This window comes from Leptonychotes weddellii, chromosome 2 (genome assembly GCF_054177405.1).
Source record: "Leptonychotes weddellii isolate Sample4059 chromosome 2, ASM5417740v2, whole genome shotgun sequence".
Classification (NCBI taxonomy): domain Eukaryota; kingdom Metazoa; phylum Chordata; class Mammalia; order Carnivora; family Phocidae; genus Leptonychotes; species Leptonychotes weddellii.
The window spans coordinates 50,099,842-50,117,784 of record NC_138370.1 but is presented as its reverse complement, the minus strand read 5'-3'; the positions used below and the strand labels follow the sequence as shown (position 1 = coordinate 50,117,784).

The 17,943-nt window shown below is 39.4% G+C and overlaps 2 protein-coding genes across 10 annotated transcripts in view; one reads left to right on the top strand and one right to left on the bottom strand.

Moving 5' to 3' along the window:
* Positions 1–9,421, top strand: part of PALLD (palladin, cytoskeletal associated protein) — a 403,835-nt gene extending 394,414 nt beyond the window's left edge. For 7 of the 8 annotated variants that reach the window (XM_081812919.1, XM_081812912.1, XM_081812914.1 and 4 more), the window contains 4 exons: positions 2,417–2,624; positions 5,226–5,391; positions 5,922–6,055; positions 7,215–9,421. In XM_081812919.1, the coding sequence (XP_081669045.1) occupies positions 2,417–2,624; positions 5,226–5,391; positions 5,922–6,055; positions 7,215–7,387 (681 nt within the window). In that variant the 3' untranslated portion in view covers positions 7,388–9,421. Of the gene's footprint in view, positions 1–2,416; positions 2,625–5,225; positions 5,392–5,921; positions 6,056–6,215; positions 6,262–7,214 lie in introns of all 8 variants that reach the window. The other variant, XM_081812913.1, reaches the window with a different exon arrangement.
* Positions 1–17,943, bottom strand: part of CBR4 (carbonyl reductase 4) — a 91,459-nt gene that overhangs the window by 15,319 nt on the left and 58,197 nt on the right. The window contains exon 5 of one of the 2 annotated variants that reach the window (XM_006730124.3): positions 250–5,434. The exons of the other annotated variant lie outside the window; for it this stretch is intronic. Coding sequence (XP_006730187.2) covers positions 5,367–5,434 — 68 coding nt within the window. The 3' untranslated portion in view covers positions 250–5,366. Of the gene's footprint in view, positions 1–249; positions 5,435–17,943 lie in introns of those variants that run through there. 2 annotated transcript variants of the gene reach the window in all.

Below are 17,943 nucleotides of genomic sequence, written 5' to 3'. Positions count from 1 at the left end.
TTTTTCATATAAATGTTGTAGCCATGTATCTACTCTTTCATTCCTCCCCTTTCTAAGAGCAGTTAGAGTGACATCCTTCTCTTACCCATTTCACAGCAGGGCTGCTTAACCCAGGGCCTCTGGGTGGTAGGCAGGTTTCATTAGGTGTGAGTTCTGAAATTGCATACAAAATTATGTGTATGATATAGCTTTCTTCAATTTCTAAAAGGAGCTTGAGGCCAGAAATGTTTAATAACCACTGCTGTGAAATTTTTTTGTTTTGTTTTTTTGCCCCATTATTTATTGATCATAAATTTTAGTTAGTTCTTAAATATGGATACGGTTTTTAAAATTTGAGCTCCCTCTGCTGTTTCTCTCTGGGATTGCAGAACACAAATATAAGACACTTGGAGGATTAAATCTGGGTTTATAGAAATGTATTTTAAAAAAGTACTCTTGGGGGGCGCCTGGGTGGCTCAGTCGTTAAGCGTCTGCCTTCAGCTCAGGTGGTCCTGGGATCGAACCCCGCATCAGGCTCCCTGCTCGGCCAGGAGCCTGCTTCTCCCTCTCCCACTCCCCCTGCTTGTGTTCCCTCTCTAGCTGTCTCTGTCAAAAAAAAAAAAAGTACTCTTGGGGTGCCTGGGTGGCTCAGTTGGTTAAGCAGCTGCCTTTGGCTTGGGTCATGATCCCGGGGTCCTGGGATCAAGCCCCAGGTCAGGTTCCTTGCTCAGCGGGGAGCCTGCTTCTCGCTCTCCCACTCCCCCTGCTTGTGTTCCCTCTCTCGCTGTGTCTCTCTCTGTCAAATCAAATCAATATTTATTTGACAGAGACACAGCGAGAGAGGGAACACAAGAAGGGAACACATTTAAGCTTTAAGAAGAAAAAAAATCATGAAAATAAGCCTATCACTGAAGCAACAGACAGATTTTCCCCCAAAAAAGCACTCCCCTGCCTTTTAAACCCTTTAGGTATTCCAGATGCTCACTACCCTTGACTTGGTACTAAGTGCTAAGGGAAAATAACTAATCCAACTCTACTAGTAACAAATCTGCTCATCTGCCTCCTCCCATTTCCATATCAGCTGAGAGCATGCTTCTGTTCAAGTTATGACCTGCTTACAATGACCTTAGATTCCTGAAATCGGACTTTTCTTTACACAACCAGAAGGGCTGGGATTCAAATAGGGGTAGAAGAACCGGGCGTTTTCCCTTTGCCTTAATGTGATTAACTCTGTCCATGGCATAGATGCACTGTGAATTAGGGGGGCTGAGTGATGCTCCTACTACACACACCATGGCCTTGTTCAGGGTCTAACCGAGCAAGATGGCAACAAGCAGTGCCACTTTACTTCCAAACCTGGGGAAGGCCCGGAGCCCAACCAGAGGTGTGCATTCCCTCTTCCTCCATACCACCTCTAGGGGTCTCCAAGCAGGGAGAGCAGTGAATGTGGGGCTGGGGGGAAGCCAGTACACAGAGAGGAGGACAGAGAGGCAGACCGTCCCAATAGCCAAGCCAACTACTGCTGTCTTCCAAAGTTTCCTTATTTTTTCTCCCTTAAATTCTCTAGACCTTTGTTACATGTATGGAGAGAGGCATCTTGTAGGTAATATAAATGAATATCACACAGCAAGAATGGAATTTGGCAGAGTGAGGTTTTCAAAAGAATTACTTTACAGTCCAACCGACATCTTTTTGTATGCAATTCCCACTAGTAAATTTGGGATGGCAGTAAGAAAAAAGCTATCCTTAACCATGCTTTTCTTCCCTTTCACAATCAAAGGCAAAACTATAAAGAGCTGACAGATGGCAACCATCCCTACCCTTCACAGCACAACGTGCTATTAGCAATTAAATGTACTTTTATCTGATCTCTGGTCAACACAACTGTCCTGGTCTCAGGATTTTATGTTTCCATTGGGATGCTGATTTGTAGAGATGGCTTCTGGGTAATTTCCTATTGGTCTTGTTACTTCGTTTCAAGGATTATAAGATAGTAGTAATAGCTCCGTGTGCTGATGGATGCATTAACTGATGTCTCCAGAGCTACGGCAACCCTTTGAAAACAAGCTTTATAGTGTATACATGCCAGCTGAGTATGTGCTATTGTTACTGCGTTTGGATACCTTTTCAAAGAGCTCAGAGCCCTGTGCTGACATCAGCCCAGTCGTCTTTAGGACCCTGGTGAGGTAAGACAAGAAGAGAAATTTTTAAAATCCCCACTTTACTTTTCTCTAGGTTGCTCTACAAGAGATGTTTAGAAGTGAGGCCATGCTTGCTTAGGAAGCCATTGAAAGGTTGAAGCAAAAGAGCAACATGAGCTGACACCAAAAGCCATCTCTTGTACTACCGAAGGAGGAATTCATGGTGGTTTCCTAGCTGTTACTGATTTCGTCTTGTTTCAGTATTACAGAAATTTATATGCTCCTTTCTGGTTTAGGTCAGTGGGTTACCAACCCCAGATCTAAGCTGGCAACTAGATGGAAAACCTATACGCCCCGACAGTGCTCACAAGATGCTTGTGCGTGAGAACGGGGTGCACTCGCTGATCATAGAGCCAGTCACCTCACGAGATGCCGGCATCTACACGTGTATAGCCACCAACCGAGCAGGACAAAACTCATTCAGCCTGGAGCTTGTGGTTGCTGGTAAGCAAGTCTGTGAAATTTTTCTCTCAGAATGAATTATCAGATTCAAAAATGTAAGTAATCCTGCATTACTAACCAATATGGAAAATAAATCAAACTGCTGAAAAAATAGATTGTATCATCAAAATAGCCAATTAGGACATAAGGCTTATTAGCAAATCAGGGACATAAATTTTTTTCAGTGTAGCTGTCATTATTTATGTTTCCTGTCTCCCATTAGCCTGGCCAAGAGGGGAGTTTAGCAGCTGTTCTGGGTCATTCTATTCCTCATGTGTGTGTTGCCCTCCAGTGATACAGAGAGAAAGAGCAATGGTATCATAGATTCCAGAACCAAACTTGATATATAAGAATTTGCTCATACATTTAAGAACTTGCTCATGCTCAAAAGTTCTACCCACTTTTTAAAGTAATGTGCACTGGTGTCAAAATTCAAAAATTTGAAACATTATCATCTACCTCCAGTGTCATGGTCAAATTCAGATTTGCTTTTTTTTAATGAATTATACTTTTAGGTAAATTTCGTAAAATTACATAATATATAAAGTCTTACCCTTAGATAAGGAAGGTTTATAATATCCTTAGGAGCTGAGCATAAGTAAGAGTCTGTTATCTGTTCTCTTTTTAAAAAGAATGTTTATTTCTCATACCCCTGTTTGCAAAGTGCTTCATTTACATTATCTCAGCTGCTCCTCACAAACACCCTCAAAGATAATTGGAGCAAATTTTCTTCATTTTACAGGTGTGGAAGTTAGAGTAAGTGACTTTCCCAGGGCCCTATTTAGTGAACTGAGGGCCAGAGGCCAGACTCACATAGTCTGTTGACTCGGAGTGCTCTTCCCCACACTGTGAGCCACTGAGCTCTTTCAAGAAATAGAGTCGCCGTGAGAATAAAGTCGAGGAGGTCCTGGCTAAAGTCCTGGATAATGATTCTAATAAAAGTACCAGGACATTTTTCACACAAAAATGTCAGAAATACCCAGGCTGTCATGCTGTGTGTTAACCATGCTTTCAAATTTTACATCAGGTATTTGATATTCCTACACAACTAGGATCAATTTCATCCAACCCTCTAAACATCCCTCCTCCAGCTAAAACTGTTCAGCATTCTGCTGTTGCATGTTCCCTTGCATCCTGTCTGCCCTTTCAGGAGTGAGACAGGAAGGTCTAAGAGACACAGGCATCTTGGTCTGTGCTCAGTCAGCACTTGCATGGGAAAGGTGGGCAGAGGGCACTGTAAGTAGAAGCCTCACATCTTTGGCATCAGCTCTCAGTTCCAAGCCCAGCTGTCATGGATCAGCTACGTCCTTTGGCAAATAGAGAACATCTCTGCAGCTCGCTTCCCTCGTACATAAAATAGGGGCCGTAAGGCGTGACAGAGTCTTTCTAAGGACTGTCATTTTATAAGGATTAAATTGCATGAAGCTCTACATTACCACCAGTACCCTGCATAGCAGTGCTCCAAAATGGTGGATGTGATTCTACTGGAGATTGCTTTGACATTAAGGTTCATCTTACACCTTTTATGCTCTTCTCAAAACTGGGATCCAGAAAGAATATTAATTGAGGTCTGTTCCTACTTCCTCCGAAATAGCCTGGGTCAGGAAACCATGTGAAATACAATAAAAGTATAACCCTCAACATCATTCAAAGTCTTAGAGAGTCTTAGGTATTTGAAATTTTCAGGTACAGTTTTTATCCTCTTCACCTGTTTGTTTCTCCCCTGTTTTGCTTTGATATACCTGTCACTCCAAAGGAGAGGGTGGTGGATAGAGACATGTATTCTCAAATGCATTATTGGTAGCTTAGAAGAAAACAAACTTTATTCTTTCTCTGAAATTGTTTCCACCACAGATCTATGAAAACAATTTCCCATCAGATAGTAATATTCAGAGAGTTATTAACAAATAGTTCTGATTTTTTCAGACTAAGTAACAAAGTTGTCTCTTTTATGGCTTCCTTCCTTCAGGGTAATAAGTCATCTTTTTATAGCTTCCTTCAAAGAATACAAATTGGAATTCGTAATTTATAGGATGTACATTCCTAGTTTATAAGTAACAATTTAAAGCTGCCAAATTTAGATAAAGATGTCCCCCCACTCTTTTCCTCCTTTAAATCCTATGGTATGTCTCACTTAAGCCAAGACTTACAAATCTTCAGAATCTCCATAGCAAACATTTCGGACAGCAAAGAGGGCATTTGAGTGGATCAGATTCCTAGAAATACTTGTTCTCCTCAGAGTCACTAGGTGGCAGTGGTTGGTAAAGGCTGTGAGTGCTTGGTGACATCATTGGTAGTGAAGCCATCCCAGATGCTAGCAATGACTTAGGAGTGTCACGCAGCCTGTCAGGCATTCTGTGGGGCAGATGGCCAGTGGACTGTGTGGGCCTGTCAGACTTGAATTAATTGACGAAATAAATGAGTGGAATGAAGCACAGGAACCTTTCTTAGGAGAGAGGACGAGCATCTTACCACCTGAAGTGAAAAATGGTATCATAAAATAAAAGATCCATTTAAACAATGTTTCTGTAAAAGCTTCAGAATTCTTTATAGGGCTATCTTTGTATATATATCTGATCGATAATTCATCTGCTGTTTCCTTAGCCAAAGAAGCACACAAACCCCCCGTGTTTATCGAGAAGCTGCAAAACACAGGAGTTGCTGATGGGTACCCAGTGCGACTGGAATGCCGTGTTTCAGGAGTGCCACCGCCTCAGATATTTTGGAAGAAAGAAAATGAATCACTCACTCACAGCACTGACCGAGTGAGGTGAGAACGTACGATGACTTAGTCCACCTCTGTTCAATAGGTCCTAAGGATACATAAAAAGATGCACTTTATATAGCACATAAATTTGCGTAAGAGTCATGCTATTGATGGTGTTGAGGACAAAAATCACTCTTTACCCTCATGTATAATTAAGCCTCTGGAAGGAAGCTCTAATGGTATGTGATGAAGCACATTTTAACTTAATTTCATGGTGATTTTTTTTAAGTGTTTACATCTAGAAGAAAAGATGAATTCATTTGCTTCAGTGGTGATACAGAAATTATTCAGTGGGTTTTGTAAAGGCTGATCCTCCACTAAAAATTAAGCGCACACATTTATTCAACCTCTTGATGTCTCCTCTTCTCTCCCATTAACTTTAATGGGGCTAGCAGCCTTTCCAGAATAAGTATGACCCTATTATCCACTACTTGCACAATTCTGTTTCTAATGATCTAATTAAAAATGATGCTTCATGTCCAAAGCCACTTTTTAAAAATTTAGAACCCTAATGACTTTATCCGTTTCTCCAGCATGCACCAGGATAATCATGGCTACATCTGCCTGCTCATTCAGGGGGCCACAAAAGAAGACGCTGGGTGGTATACAGTGTCAGCCAAGAATGAAGCCGGGATTGTGTCCTGTACTGCCAGGCTGGATGTTTACAGTGAGTGCCACTTCATCTCATCTCATTGCACTTATTCATTAAATCATGAAAAAGTAGACATCTGGGCAGCAAATCACATTACTTTTATATAAGCTTATAAACAGCTGCAGTGTTTTATTTGCCCCAAATTTCATATTGCTCTTTCTCTTTCTATTTATAGTTTCTCAACATTAATAGTGAACTACACCAGGAGAACAAATACCCAAGTATCATTCAGGAACTTTGCATTATTAGCAAAATATGCATGTTGATTTCTCTTATGTTGGCTAGTCAGTTGTGGCTTCCTTACTCAAGCATCCCTTGGAGTTAACAGTAGGCAAAGGCATAACCACGTTTTTCACATTTTCTTGTTACTGTGTTTTGCAAATGACTGCCTTTTAACATTTCTTGCTATATTATAATCCTATCACAGTGTCTTAATGCACTCTAAATGTGTGTACCATTGATCCTGGAATGCATCCTTTCTGTGGCTTAGCGCTTTTCTCTTTAATATCCCTTAAGCAGCTCAGCAATAGGTTTGTGTGTTTGTGTATGTATATTTGTGTACATGCATCTTAAATTTAAAGAAACTTCTTTCTGTTGAATTCACAGACTAGTACAGTAGCATTATGTGATCTATTGACATAAAAAAAACCACCAGAAAAAATTAAGAACTGATTTCAATTTCACCTCTTGCTAAATAGGAAATAATTTTGTAAGGTTCTTCAAGTATTGAGTGACCTCAACCTTCCCAACTGCCCACTTCTTTTCAATTGATTAGTGCTGAAACATCCATCTCAAATACCTAACTGCTGTAATTATGACATGTGTACATTTTGTGCTTTGAAGATGTTTTTTAAAGAGAGGGAGAGGTGAGAATTAGGAAGCTGAGAGACTGTTTTGAAGGATTTCCTGTGCTGCAGTATTTGCTCTAAAAGAAACTACACTTCTTTACTACCTAGCTGTTTTAGTCCCCCTACCCTGGACAGACAGTAAATCTGCAACACATAAAGAAAATGCAAAACTGTGCTTACATTTTAGGATTTCTAACATGCCAAAGAACATGTGCCTGGTATATATATAAGACATTCTCTATTTACTTGAAACATTTAAATGCTTTCCAGTGACATCTTGGGGGTTTTTTTAATCTTATTTTTATTTTTTTCCTTTTTTATTGTAGCCCAGTGGCATCAGCAGCCACAGAGCACCAAGCCAAAAAAAGTACGGCCCTCAGCCAGTCGCTACGCAGCACTTTCAGACCAGGGACTAGACATTAAAGCAGCGTTCCAACCTGAAGCCAGCCCATCTCACCTGACACTGAATGCCGGCTTGGTAGAAAGTGAGGACCTGTAATCCAACATTCTTGTTAACGCTCAAACACTGAAACAGCCATTGCCTTGACCAACATATTCCTTTTTCACATTATGTAATGGGAAAACATACCTTTGACTATAAGAAATAAACACCAAAATAATATTTTTCTTACTTGATATACCAAACTTAGAGTTTAAGTAGGTGATGCTCATAGAAATGTACACATTGCACAGAAAATTTACATTCATCATCCAACTTAGAACTTGTGGAATTTCTGTGATGAAAGCGATCTGAAATGCCAAAATGCTAATGGAAATCAACTGTTCAAAGGTAACCAGAATTTGTAGTCTCCAAAGTGCCTTAAACACTAGCTGTAGGTGCTACACGGCATGACAGTGTGGAATGCTTAACAGGAGGCAAATGTACCACAAATAATACTAAAACGATTCTAAGTGGGCAGTGTGTTCAGACAGCTACAGTGAACCAAGTGCAGTATATAGGGATGAAAAGGAAGAGGAAATGACAAAACCAAGTAAATGCCTTGTTTTTGCAAAATTGTTTTATATTAAATCACAAGGAAGGAATTACTTGCCTTAAATTTTATTAGTATCGAGAGTTATCTAACAAGGTTAATACCTTAGTTCTTAACCACCTTTTTCTATATGTGTAGTATTTTGTTTTCATGCTACCTTGGTAGGAAGCTTACTTACAAACCATATTAAAAGGCTAATTTAAATATAAATAATATAAAGTATTTTGAATAAAGCAAAACTGTATTACAGTCCATTCCACAGAAGACATCCAAATCACCCAAATGACCAAGGCGTATGGTATCCAGAGGAAAGAGGGGTCTGGAAGGAGTAGGAAGAATGAAGGAAAATGCTACCAGCACACTTGTACTCATTTAGATAAAAGTAGAAGGGGCAGGAGACGTGGCGAAGGCCAGGCTTTTCTTTGGTTTTCCTCAAAAGTAACCTAAAGTGTAGGTGAAAATACACTGCCATTCAAAAGTCAGGGGATCTAGGGTCAGCTGGGAGATTGGAGCACATGTGCTGTGGAAGTTTCAGTGTGTCTGAAGTCTGTGTAGTCGCTGAAGAGGTTAGCTGTGTCGAGCAAGTGGAAAATGGACTGAGACTGCAAGATTGGCATCAATGAGAAACTGCCTGTAGGAGCTAGTCTACTGGAGGGAAGTGGAGACTTGGTTGAGACAAAAACAGGTTTGTGCCATAATTTTTTTTCCAATGGCACCGTGATACGGTGAATGGAAAATATGAGTTCACTTCCGTGCTGCCATGCAACCTTGCCTTAAGAAGGTGCTGGGTTCCGGATAGTTTGTAAAGGCATCTCTGCAAAGACTGATTTTTGAATGCATATGATCTTGCAACAGCTAGACTGACACGATTCTGACCAGACTTGATGGTTTTAAGTCGGAACCAATAAACTTTTAAAAAGGAGAAAAAAAACAATTTGGCCAGATATTATGTTATAAAACGTGAGGTTTTAATGGTACTTTGCTATGAAAAGAAAACACTGTATTCCTTATGCAAAACACATATATCTTTCATTATTTATAATAAAAATGTTGAACTGTCTTAGCTCAGTTAATTCAATACGTAGTATTTTTTAAAATAATTTTATATCTGTGTACCACCCCATATATTTCATATTACTACTTCACATGTACAGCTTTCTACTTCTTTCTAAGAACACCAACCAACCAAGTTTTAAATGATTAATAGGCTTGATCACTGGGTGGCAGATGTTCTTTGCAGAGTGGTGCAAGTTTCTTTGACCACACTTATATGCGTTGCTAATATGGAATTTAAGATACAATACAAAGTCTTTCGTGGACCTATCTATATCGTAGAATTATGACTTAATGTCATATCTTACTTGCCAGATTTTTCTGAATGTGACTGTTTGCTAATTTGCTGGGTTTGGGATTAAGTAGCATTACTTGCCACCTTTTATGTTGTATTTATAAAAAAAGTACTATCATACTACTTTTTGGATTGTTGTGCTGGTGTAATGTGGATTTAACATCAATAAATATTTAACAAATAATAACTGTAATTTTGTGAAGCAAAATATTCCATTGTTTTAGTTTTCTATTGCTGCTGTCATAAATTAGTACAAACTTAGAAGCTTAAAATAATATTAGCTCACAGTTCTACACGTCAGAAGGGCTGGGTTCTCCGCTCAAAGTCTTATAAGGCTAACATTAGCATGCACATCCACTGGACTACAATCTCATCTGGAGCACTTCCAAGTTCAAGTAGTTGTGACAAAATTTATTTCCTTGCAGTTGTAGGATAGAGGCCTCAATGTAATCTGTCAGCTAGGGGCCACTCTCAACTCCTACAGGGCACCTGCAGTCCTTGCCATGTCCTCCCCTTCATCTTCAAAACCAACAAAGAGAATCTTCCTCAGAATGGATCCCTCTCATGCCTTGATCTTGTCAGAAGCCCAGGCCCTTCTAAGGGATCACCTGATTAGGTCAAGACCAAGTGAATACCCCTCTTTCTTAAAATCACCTGATTTTTTTATCTAATTAAAATCCCTCCAAAGCAACACCGAAATTTGTGTTTGGATAACAGAGAAGGTGTGTATACACCAGGAGGTGGGAATCCTGGGAGCCATCTCAGAATTCTGCCTATATGCATGTAAATAATGTTGGTTCCTGTGATGCCCCAGGGGGAAAGTATTCTGTGACCACAAACCATATGCCCTCTCTTGGCATCTATGAAATTAGAGAGGGTTCTGGTTCAAGATGGTGACACAGGATCCTGAACACACCTCCTCCCACAGACACACCAAATCAACAACATACCTAACAGTTTCTAAACCTACAATCAGGAGGGACCTCAAAACCCCGGGGTTCAGCCTCAGGACCAAAGGATTTGAATCCCACATGAGCACCCCAACTTTTAAGAATGCACCTGAGAGATAAGCCCCCAAAACATCTAGCTTCACAAGCCAATGGGACTTACATCCACAAGGCCCACAAGGCTGTAGCAATCTGACAAATGGTTCTTAAAAGGCTCCCACGGGGTTGCCCACCCTAGAGACCAGTCTTTCTGTGAAAGAAGCCTATTTGCTTATCTTAAAGCTTCAGCCTGAGGGTAGACACCTAATTTAACAAACATCTAGGGGTACACTGAAATAATCTCCGAAGACTGAGGCTGGTGAGTACCAACCTTCTCCATGCTCACCACCCCCCGCCTCACTCCGGGTCACCAGTATGTCCCAGAAAGAAGCTTGTGCAAATGTCTGGCACCCTGGTTTCTGCAGCTGCCGCCCAGGAGACGCCCATTGATTGCCTGGCTGGGGTGGCTTGTGGAGGCAGGTCCCCTGGGACTGTAACAGAGAAGCAGTTCTTAACCACCTACTGCCCAAGGGCAGAGCAGGGGCAGAATGAAACAGTCTTTCTGCGAGAGAGGACTATTTGCTTATCCTTAGAGCTGGAGGCCGAGGGGCAGGCTTCTAATGAAACACGCATCTAAGGGTGAACTCGAATCCTCTCCAGAGGCCTCCAGGGCCAGTCCCTGTCTTCACACTCTCCCTCTGCCTCACTCCAGGTTGCTGCTATCTCCCCAAAGGGAGCTTGTGCACATGTCCGATGCCCTGGTTTTTGCAGGTGCTGCCCAGCAGACACCCCTTGACAGCCTGGCTCTGGGACCAGAGGATTTATGTTCACGAGTCCCATAAGACTGTAATGGAGAGGGGCGCCTGGGTGGCTCAGTTGGTTAAGCGGCTGCCTTCGGCTCAGGTCATGATCCCAGGGTCCTGGGATCGAGCCCCGCATCGGGCTCCCTGCTCAGCGGGGAGTCTGCTTCTCCCTCTCCCACTCCCCCTGCTTGTGTTCTTTCTCTCGCTCTGTGTCTCTGTCAATTAAATAAAATCTTTAAAAAAAAAAAAGAAAAGGCTGTAATGGAGAAACAGTTCTTAACCAGCTTTCCCCCACTCAAGACACAACAGAGAGGCAGCAGACTGAAAGGCATTGCCAGGTCTCTCTGTGAAAGAGGACGATTGGCTTGTCTTCATAGCTGTGCCCTGAGGGGAGGCTTGTCCATTAAATACACTTCTAGGGGCTGACTACAATCCCGGGCTGACTACAATCCCTTCCAGAGACCCGGAAGGCTAGCATCGCACCATCTTCAAGCTCTCCCTCCGCCCCACCTCAGTTCACCGGGATGTCCAAGAAAGGAGCTTGTATCTACATCTGGTACCCCTGCTTTCCTGGCTTCTTTCCGGCGGGCACATCCCTTGACAGCCTGGCCCTGGTGGCCAGCAGGGCTTGTGTTCGTGGGCTCAACAGAATGGTAGCAAACAAAGAAACAGCTCTTAACTGGCTATAACCCCAGGTTTTGGTGCAGAGGCAGCAGATACACCCTCCTCCCGGTCTTCCCCTGAAAGAAGTAATATTTGCATACTTTAAATGTTGCTAAGAATCTGGCTTCCAAACAGCCTGAATCTAGGTGCCGACTGAGGTTCTCCATTTGGCACGATGACAGGTCTTGGCACAGCCTCAACTACTAGGAACCACTAAAGATGAAGTAGGCTGCTTGGACAATAACAAAAATTTGAGCTAGGGCTGGATTGGACAATAAAATTAATCTCCTACACAAGGCTACTCCCTCAAGACTGGGATAGGTGGATATTTGGATATTTTATCCAAAGCATAAAAACCAACAGAGTGTCAAGGAAAATGAACAAACACAGAAGTACATTCTAAAGGAAAGAACAAGATAAAACATCAGAAAAAAGACCTTATTGTAATGGAAATAAGTAACTTACCTATTAAGAGTTTAAAATAATATTCATAAAGATGCTCACCAAGCTCAGGAAAAGAATGAACAAAGTGTGAACTTCAAAGAGAAAGAAAATATAAGTCAGTACCAAAGAGAAGTCACAGAGCTGAAGAACACAGTAACTGAACTGAAAAATACAATAGAGCGGCTCAACAGCAGACTAGAGGGAAAAAATTAGAGAAGATGATGGGAAAAAAGACTAGATGACACAGCAGCAAAAAGAAAAATGAAGAGAGTGAAGATAGCTTAAGGGACTCGTGAGACAACATCAAGCTGATCAACATTTGCAGTATAGGAGTCTCAGAGGCAAAAAGAGAAAGAGGCAGAAAATTTATTTCAAGAACTAAGGGCCGAAAATGGGAGGGAAACAGATGTCCAAATCCAAGAAGCCCACAGAGTTCCAAAAAAGATGAACTCAAAGAGACCCACACCAAAACACATTATAATTAAAGTGTCAAAAGTTAAAGACAAAGAAAAAAAATCTTAAAGGCAGCAAGAGAAAAAGAACTTGTTACATACAAGGGAAGCCCCATAAGACTATCAGCAGATTTTTCAGCAAAAACTTTGCAGAGGAACTGGCATGATATATTCAAAGTGTTGAAAGAAAAAAAAAAGTCCAATCAAAACTATACTACCCAGTTACCATTCAGAACTGAAGGAGAGATAAAAGAGTTTTCCAGACAAAAGTTAGTCACCATTAAACCAACCTTACAAGAAAGGTTAAAGGGACTTTCTTAAGGTAAAAAGAAAGGGCACTAATTAGTTGCAGGAAAACATACGAAAGTATGAATTTCATTGGCAGAGGTAAATATATAGTAAAGGTAGCTTTATAAAGCTAGAATGGAGGTTAAAAGACAAAAGGAATAAAATAACTAACAATAATTAGTTAAGGGACACACAAGATTAAAAGGTATAAACTGTGACATGAAAAACATAAAAAGGGTGTGGTAGAGTAAAAAAGTCAGCTTTAGAATGTGTGCAAATTTAAGTCATTATCAACTTAAAATAGACTTATCAACGTAAGTTGTTTTATGTAAGCCTGATGGTACCCACAAAGCAGAAACCCACAGTAGACACACAAAAGCTAAAGGAATCTAAACATACCACTACTGAAAATCATCAAATCACAAAGGAAAAGGGCAAGAGAAGGGAAAAAGAACTACTAAACAACCAGAACAAATTAACAAAATGACAATTAGTACATACTTATCAATAAATACTTTAAATGAAAAGGGACTAAATTATCCAATAAAAGACACAGAGTGGCTGAATAGATAAAAACCAAGACCTATCTGTATGCCTTCTACAAGAGACTTCAGATGTAAGAACACACACACACTGAAAGTGAAGGGATAGAAAAAGACATTCCATGAAAATGGCAACCAAAGGAAAGGTGGGGTAGATAAAAGTCTTTTTTTTTCTGATATTAGTTAAGACAGTAATGAGACAAAAAAGGTCATTATAAATAATAAAGGGGTCAATCCAACAAGGGGATATAATATTTGCAAATATTTATGCACCCAACACAGGAGCACCTACAGATATAAAGCAAATATTAATGCAAATATAAAAGCAAATATTAGATCTAAAGGGAGAAATACATAGCAATATAATAATAGCAAAGGACTTTAATACCCCACTTTCATCAACGGATAAATCATCCAGATAGAAAATGAGGAAACAGTGGCCTTAAACAATACATTAGACCAGATGGACTTAAAAGACATATACAGAACATTCTATCCAAAAGTAACAGAACACATTCTCAAGCACACATGGAACATTTTCCAGAGCAGATCACAGGTTAGGCCACAAAACAAGTCTTAATAAATTTAAGAAGATTAAAATCATATCAAGCATCTTTTCTGACCACAATGGTAAGACACCAGAAATCAATTACAAAAAGGAAACTGGAAAATTCACAAGTATGTGGAGATTAAACAACATGATACTGAACAATGAGTCAAAGAGGAAATCAAAAGAAAAATAAAAAAATACCTTGATGAATGAAAATGGAAATATATCAAAACTTACAGAATGCAGCAAAAGCAGTTCTAAGAGGGAAATTCATAACAATAAATGACTACATTAACAAACAAGAAATATCTCAAACAACCTAATTTATACATCAAGGAACTAGAAAAAGAAGAACAAACAGCCCAAAATTAGTAGGAGAGAAATAACAAAGAGCAGAGCAAAAATAAATACAGACCCAAAAAAAAGGCAATAGAAAAGATCAATGAAAAGAAGAGCTGGTTTTTTTGAAAAGATAAACAAAATAGACTTACCAGGAAAGCAAGAGGACTCAAATGAATAAAATAAGAAATGAAAGAGGAGAGAGACATCAGTGCTAATACCACAGAAATACAAAGGATCAGAAGAGACTATGAACAATTATATACTAATAAATTGGACGACCTAGAAGAAATAGGTATATTCTTAGAAACCTAAAACATACCAAGAATGAATCAAGAAGAAATAGAAATCTAAACACAACAAAACTAATAAGGAGATTGAATCAGTAATCAAAAACCTCCCAACAAACAAAAGTGCAGGACCAAATGGCTTCACTGGTGAATACTACCAAACATTTAAAGAAAAATTAATACCAATCCTCTTCAAACTCTTCCAAAAATAGAAGGGGAGAATATATCTCCAAAGTCATTTTACAAGGCCAGCATGACCCAGTACCAAAACCAGACAAGGACATCACAAGAAAAGAAAATTACAGGTCTGTATTCCTAATGAACATAGATGCAAAAATCCTCAACAAAATAATAGCAAACCAAATTCAACAATACATTAAAAGGATTATACAACATGATCAAGTGGGATTTATTCCAGGGATGTAAGGACAGTTTAACATCCACAAATCAATGTGATATACCACATTAACAAAATGAAGAATAAAAATCATATGATTATCTCAATAGATGCAGAAAAAGCATATAACAAAATTCATTATTGATTTATGATTTTAAAAACTCTCAAAAAAGTGGGTATAGAGGGAATGTACCTCAACATAACAAAGGCTATCCATGATAAGCCCATAGCTAACCTCATACTCAATGATGAAAAGCTGAAAGCTTTTCCTCTAAGATTAGAATACGACAAGGATGCCAACTCTCACCACTTTTATTCAACATAATACTAGAAGACCTAGCCAGAGAAATTAGGCAAGAAAAAAAAAGGATCCAAGACGGAAAAGAAGTAAAACCATCACTATATATAGATGACATAATCCTATATATACAAAACCCTAAAGACTCCACCATAAAACTATTAGAATAAATGAATTCAGTGAAGTTTCAAGATACAAAATCAATATACAAGATCAGCTGTGTCTCTATATACTAATAATAAACTATATTAGAGAAATTAAGAAAACAGTCCCATTTATGATTGCATCAAACAGAATAAAATACCTAGGAATAAATTTAACCAAGGTGAAAGAATTATCCACTGAAAACTATTGATGAAAACATTGATGAAAGAAACTTTCATGAAAAAGACACAAATAAATGGAAAGCAATGTCTAGAATCAACACAATCTCCATCCAAATTCCAGTGGAATTTTTCACAGAAATAGAACAAATAATCCTAAAATTTGTATGGAATCACAAAGACCATGAATAGCCAAAGCAATCTTGAAAAAGAAGAACAAAACAGGATACGTCATGGTCTTATTTAAACCATATTACAAAGCTACAGTAATCAAAACAGTACATTGGCATAAAAACAGACACAGAGATCAATGAAACAGAATTCAGACCCCAGAAATAAATCCACACATATACGGTCAATTAATTTATGGCAAAGGTAACAAGAATATACAATGAGGAAAGGACAGTCTCTTCAATAAGTGGTGCTGGGAAAACTGGCCAGCCACATGCAAAAGAATGAAATTGGACCACTGTCTTAGATCATACATTAAAAAAATAACTCAAGATGGAATAAGCTTTGCACATAAGACCTAAAACCATAAGACTCCTAGAAGAAAACACAGCAGAAAGCTTCCTGACATCAATCTTAGTGATGATTTTTTGGAACTAACACCAAAAGCAAAGGCAACAAAACCAAAAATAAACAAATGGGACTACATCAAATTAAAAAGTTTCTTCACAGCAAAGGAAACCATCAACAAAACAAAAAGCAAACCCACTGAATGGTATTAAATATTTGCAAATGTTGTATCTGATAAAGGGTTTAAGGAAGGAACTCCTACAACTCAATAGCAAAAAAAAAAAAAAAAAAAAAATCTTACTAAGAAATGGGCAGAGGATCCGAAAAGACATTTTTCCAAAGAAGACACACAGATGGCCAAGAAAAACACGAAAAGATGCTCAACATTATTAATCATTAAGGAAATGTAAATGAAAACCACAATGAGGGGTGCCTGGGTGGCTCAGTTGTTAAGCGTCTGCCTTCGGCTCAGGTCATGATCCCAGGGTCCTGGAACTGAGCCCCACATCGGGCTCCCTGCTCAGCGGGAGGCCTGCTTCTCCCTCTCCCACTCCCCCTGCTTTTGTTCCCTCTCTCGCTGTCTCTTTCTGTCAAATAAATAAATATTTTTTTTAAAAAATCACAATGAGATACCACCTCATACAGTCAGAATGGCTATTACCAAAAAGAGTAGAAATAACAAGGTTGGTAAGGATGTGGAGAAAAGGGAACACTTGTGCAGCTGGTGGGAATGTAAACAGATGCAGATGTTATAGAAAATAGTATGGAGGTTCCTCAAAAAAATAAAAACAGAACTATCATATGATCCAGCAATTCCACTTCTGGATACTTATCCAAAGGAAATGAAAACACTAATTCAAAAAGGTATATGCACCCCTACATTTCTTTTTTTTTTTTTTTTTTTTTTTAAAGATTTTTATTTATTTATTTGACAGAGAGAGAGACAGCGAGAGAGGGAACACAAGCAGGGGGAGTGGGAGAGGGAGAAGCAGGCTTCCCCCTGAGCAGGGAGCCCGATGCGGGGCTTGATCCCAGGACCCTGGGATCATGACCTGAGCCTAAGGCAGACATTTAACAACTGAGCCACCCAGGCGCCCCGACCCCTACGTTTCTTGCAGCATTATTTATAATAGTCAAGACTTGGAAGCAACCTAAGTGTGCACTAATGGATGAATGGATAAAGAAAATGTGGTATATATCACAATGGAATATTATTCAGCCATAAAAAAGGAAAACTTGCCATCTGTAACAACACAGATGGATATTGATGGCATTATACTAAGTGAAATAAGCAGACTGATAAAGGCAAATACTGTATGATCTTATGGAATTTAAAAAATAAAACCAAAACTAGTGGCAGGGGCTGGGGGGAAGCAAAATAGTGAAGGTGGTCAAAAGGTACACAGTTCCAGTTATAAAATAAATAAGTCCTGGGATGTAATATACAGCATGGTGATGCATATTTGAAAGTTGCTAAGAAACTCTCTTACACTGCTGGTGGGAATGCAAGCTGGTACAGTCACTCTAGAAAACAGTATGGAGATTCCTCAAGATGTTAAAAATAGAGCTACCCTACGACCCAGCAATTGCACTATTAGGTATTTACCCCAAAGATACAGATGTAGTGAAAAGAAGGGGCACCTGCACCACAATGTTCACAGTAGCAATGTCCACAATAGCCAAACTATGGAAGGAGCCAAGATGCCCTTCAACAGATAAATGGATAAAGAAGATGTGGTTCATATATACAATGGACTATTACTCAGCCATCAGAAAGGATGAACACCCACCATTTGCATCAACGTGGATGGAACTGGAAGG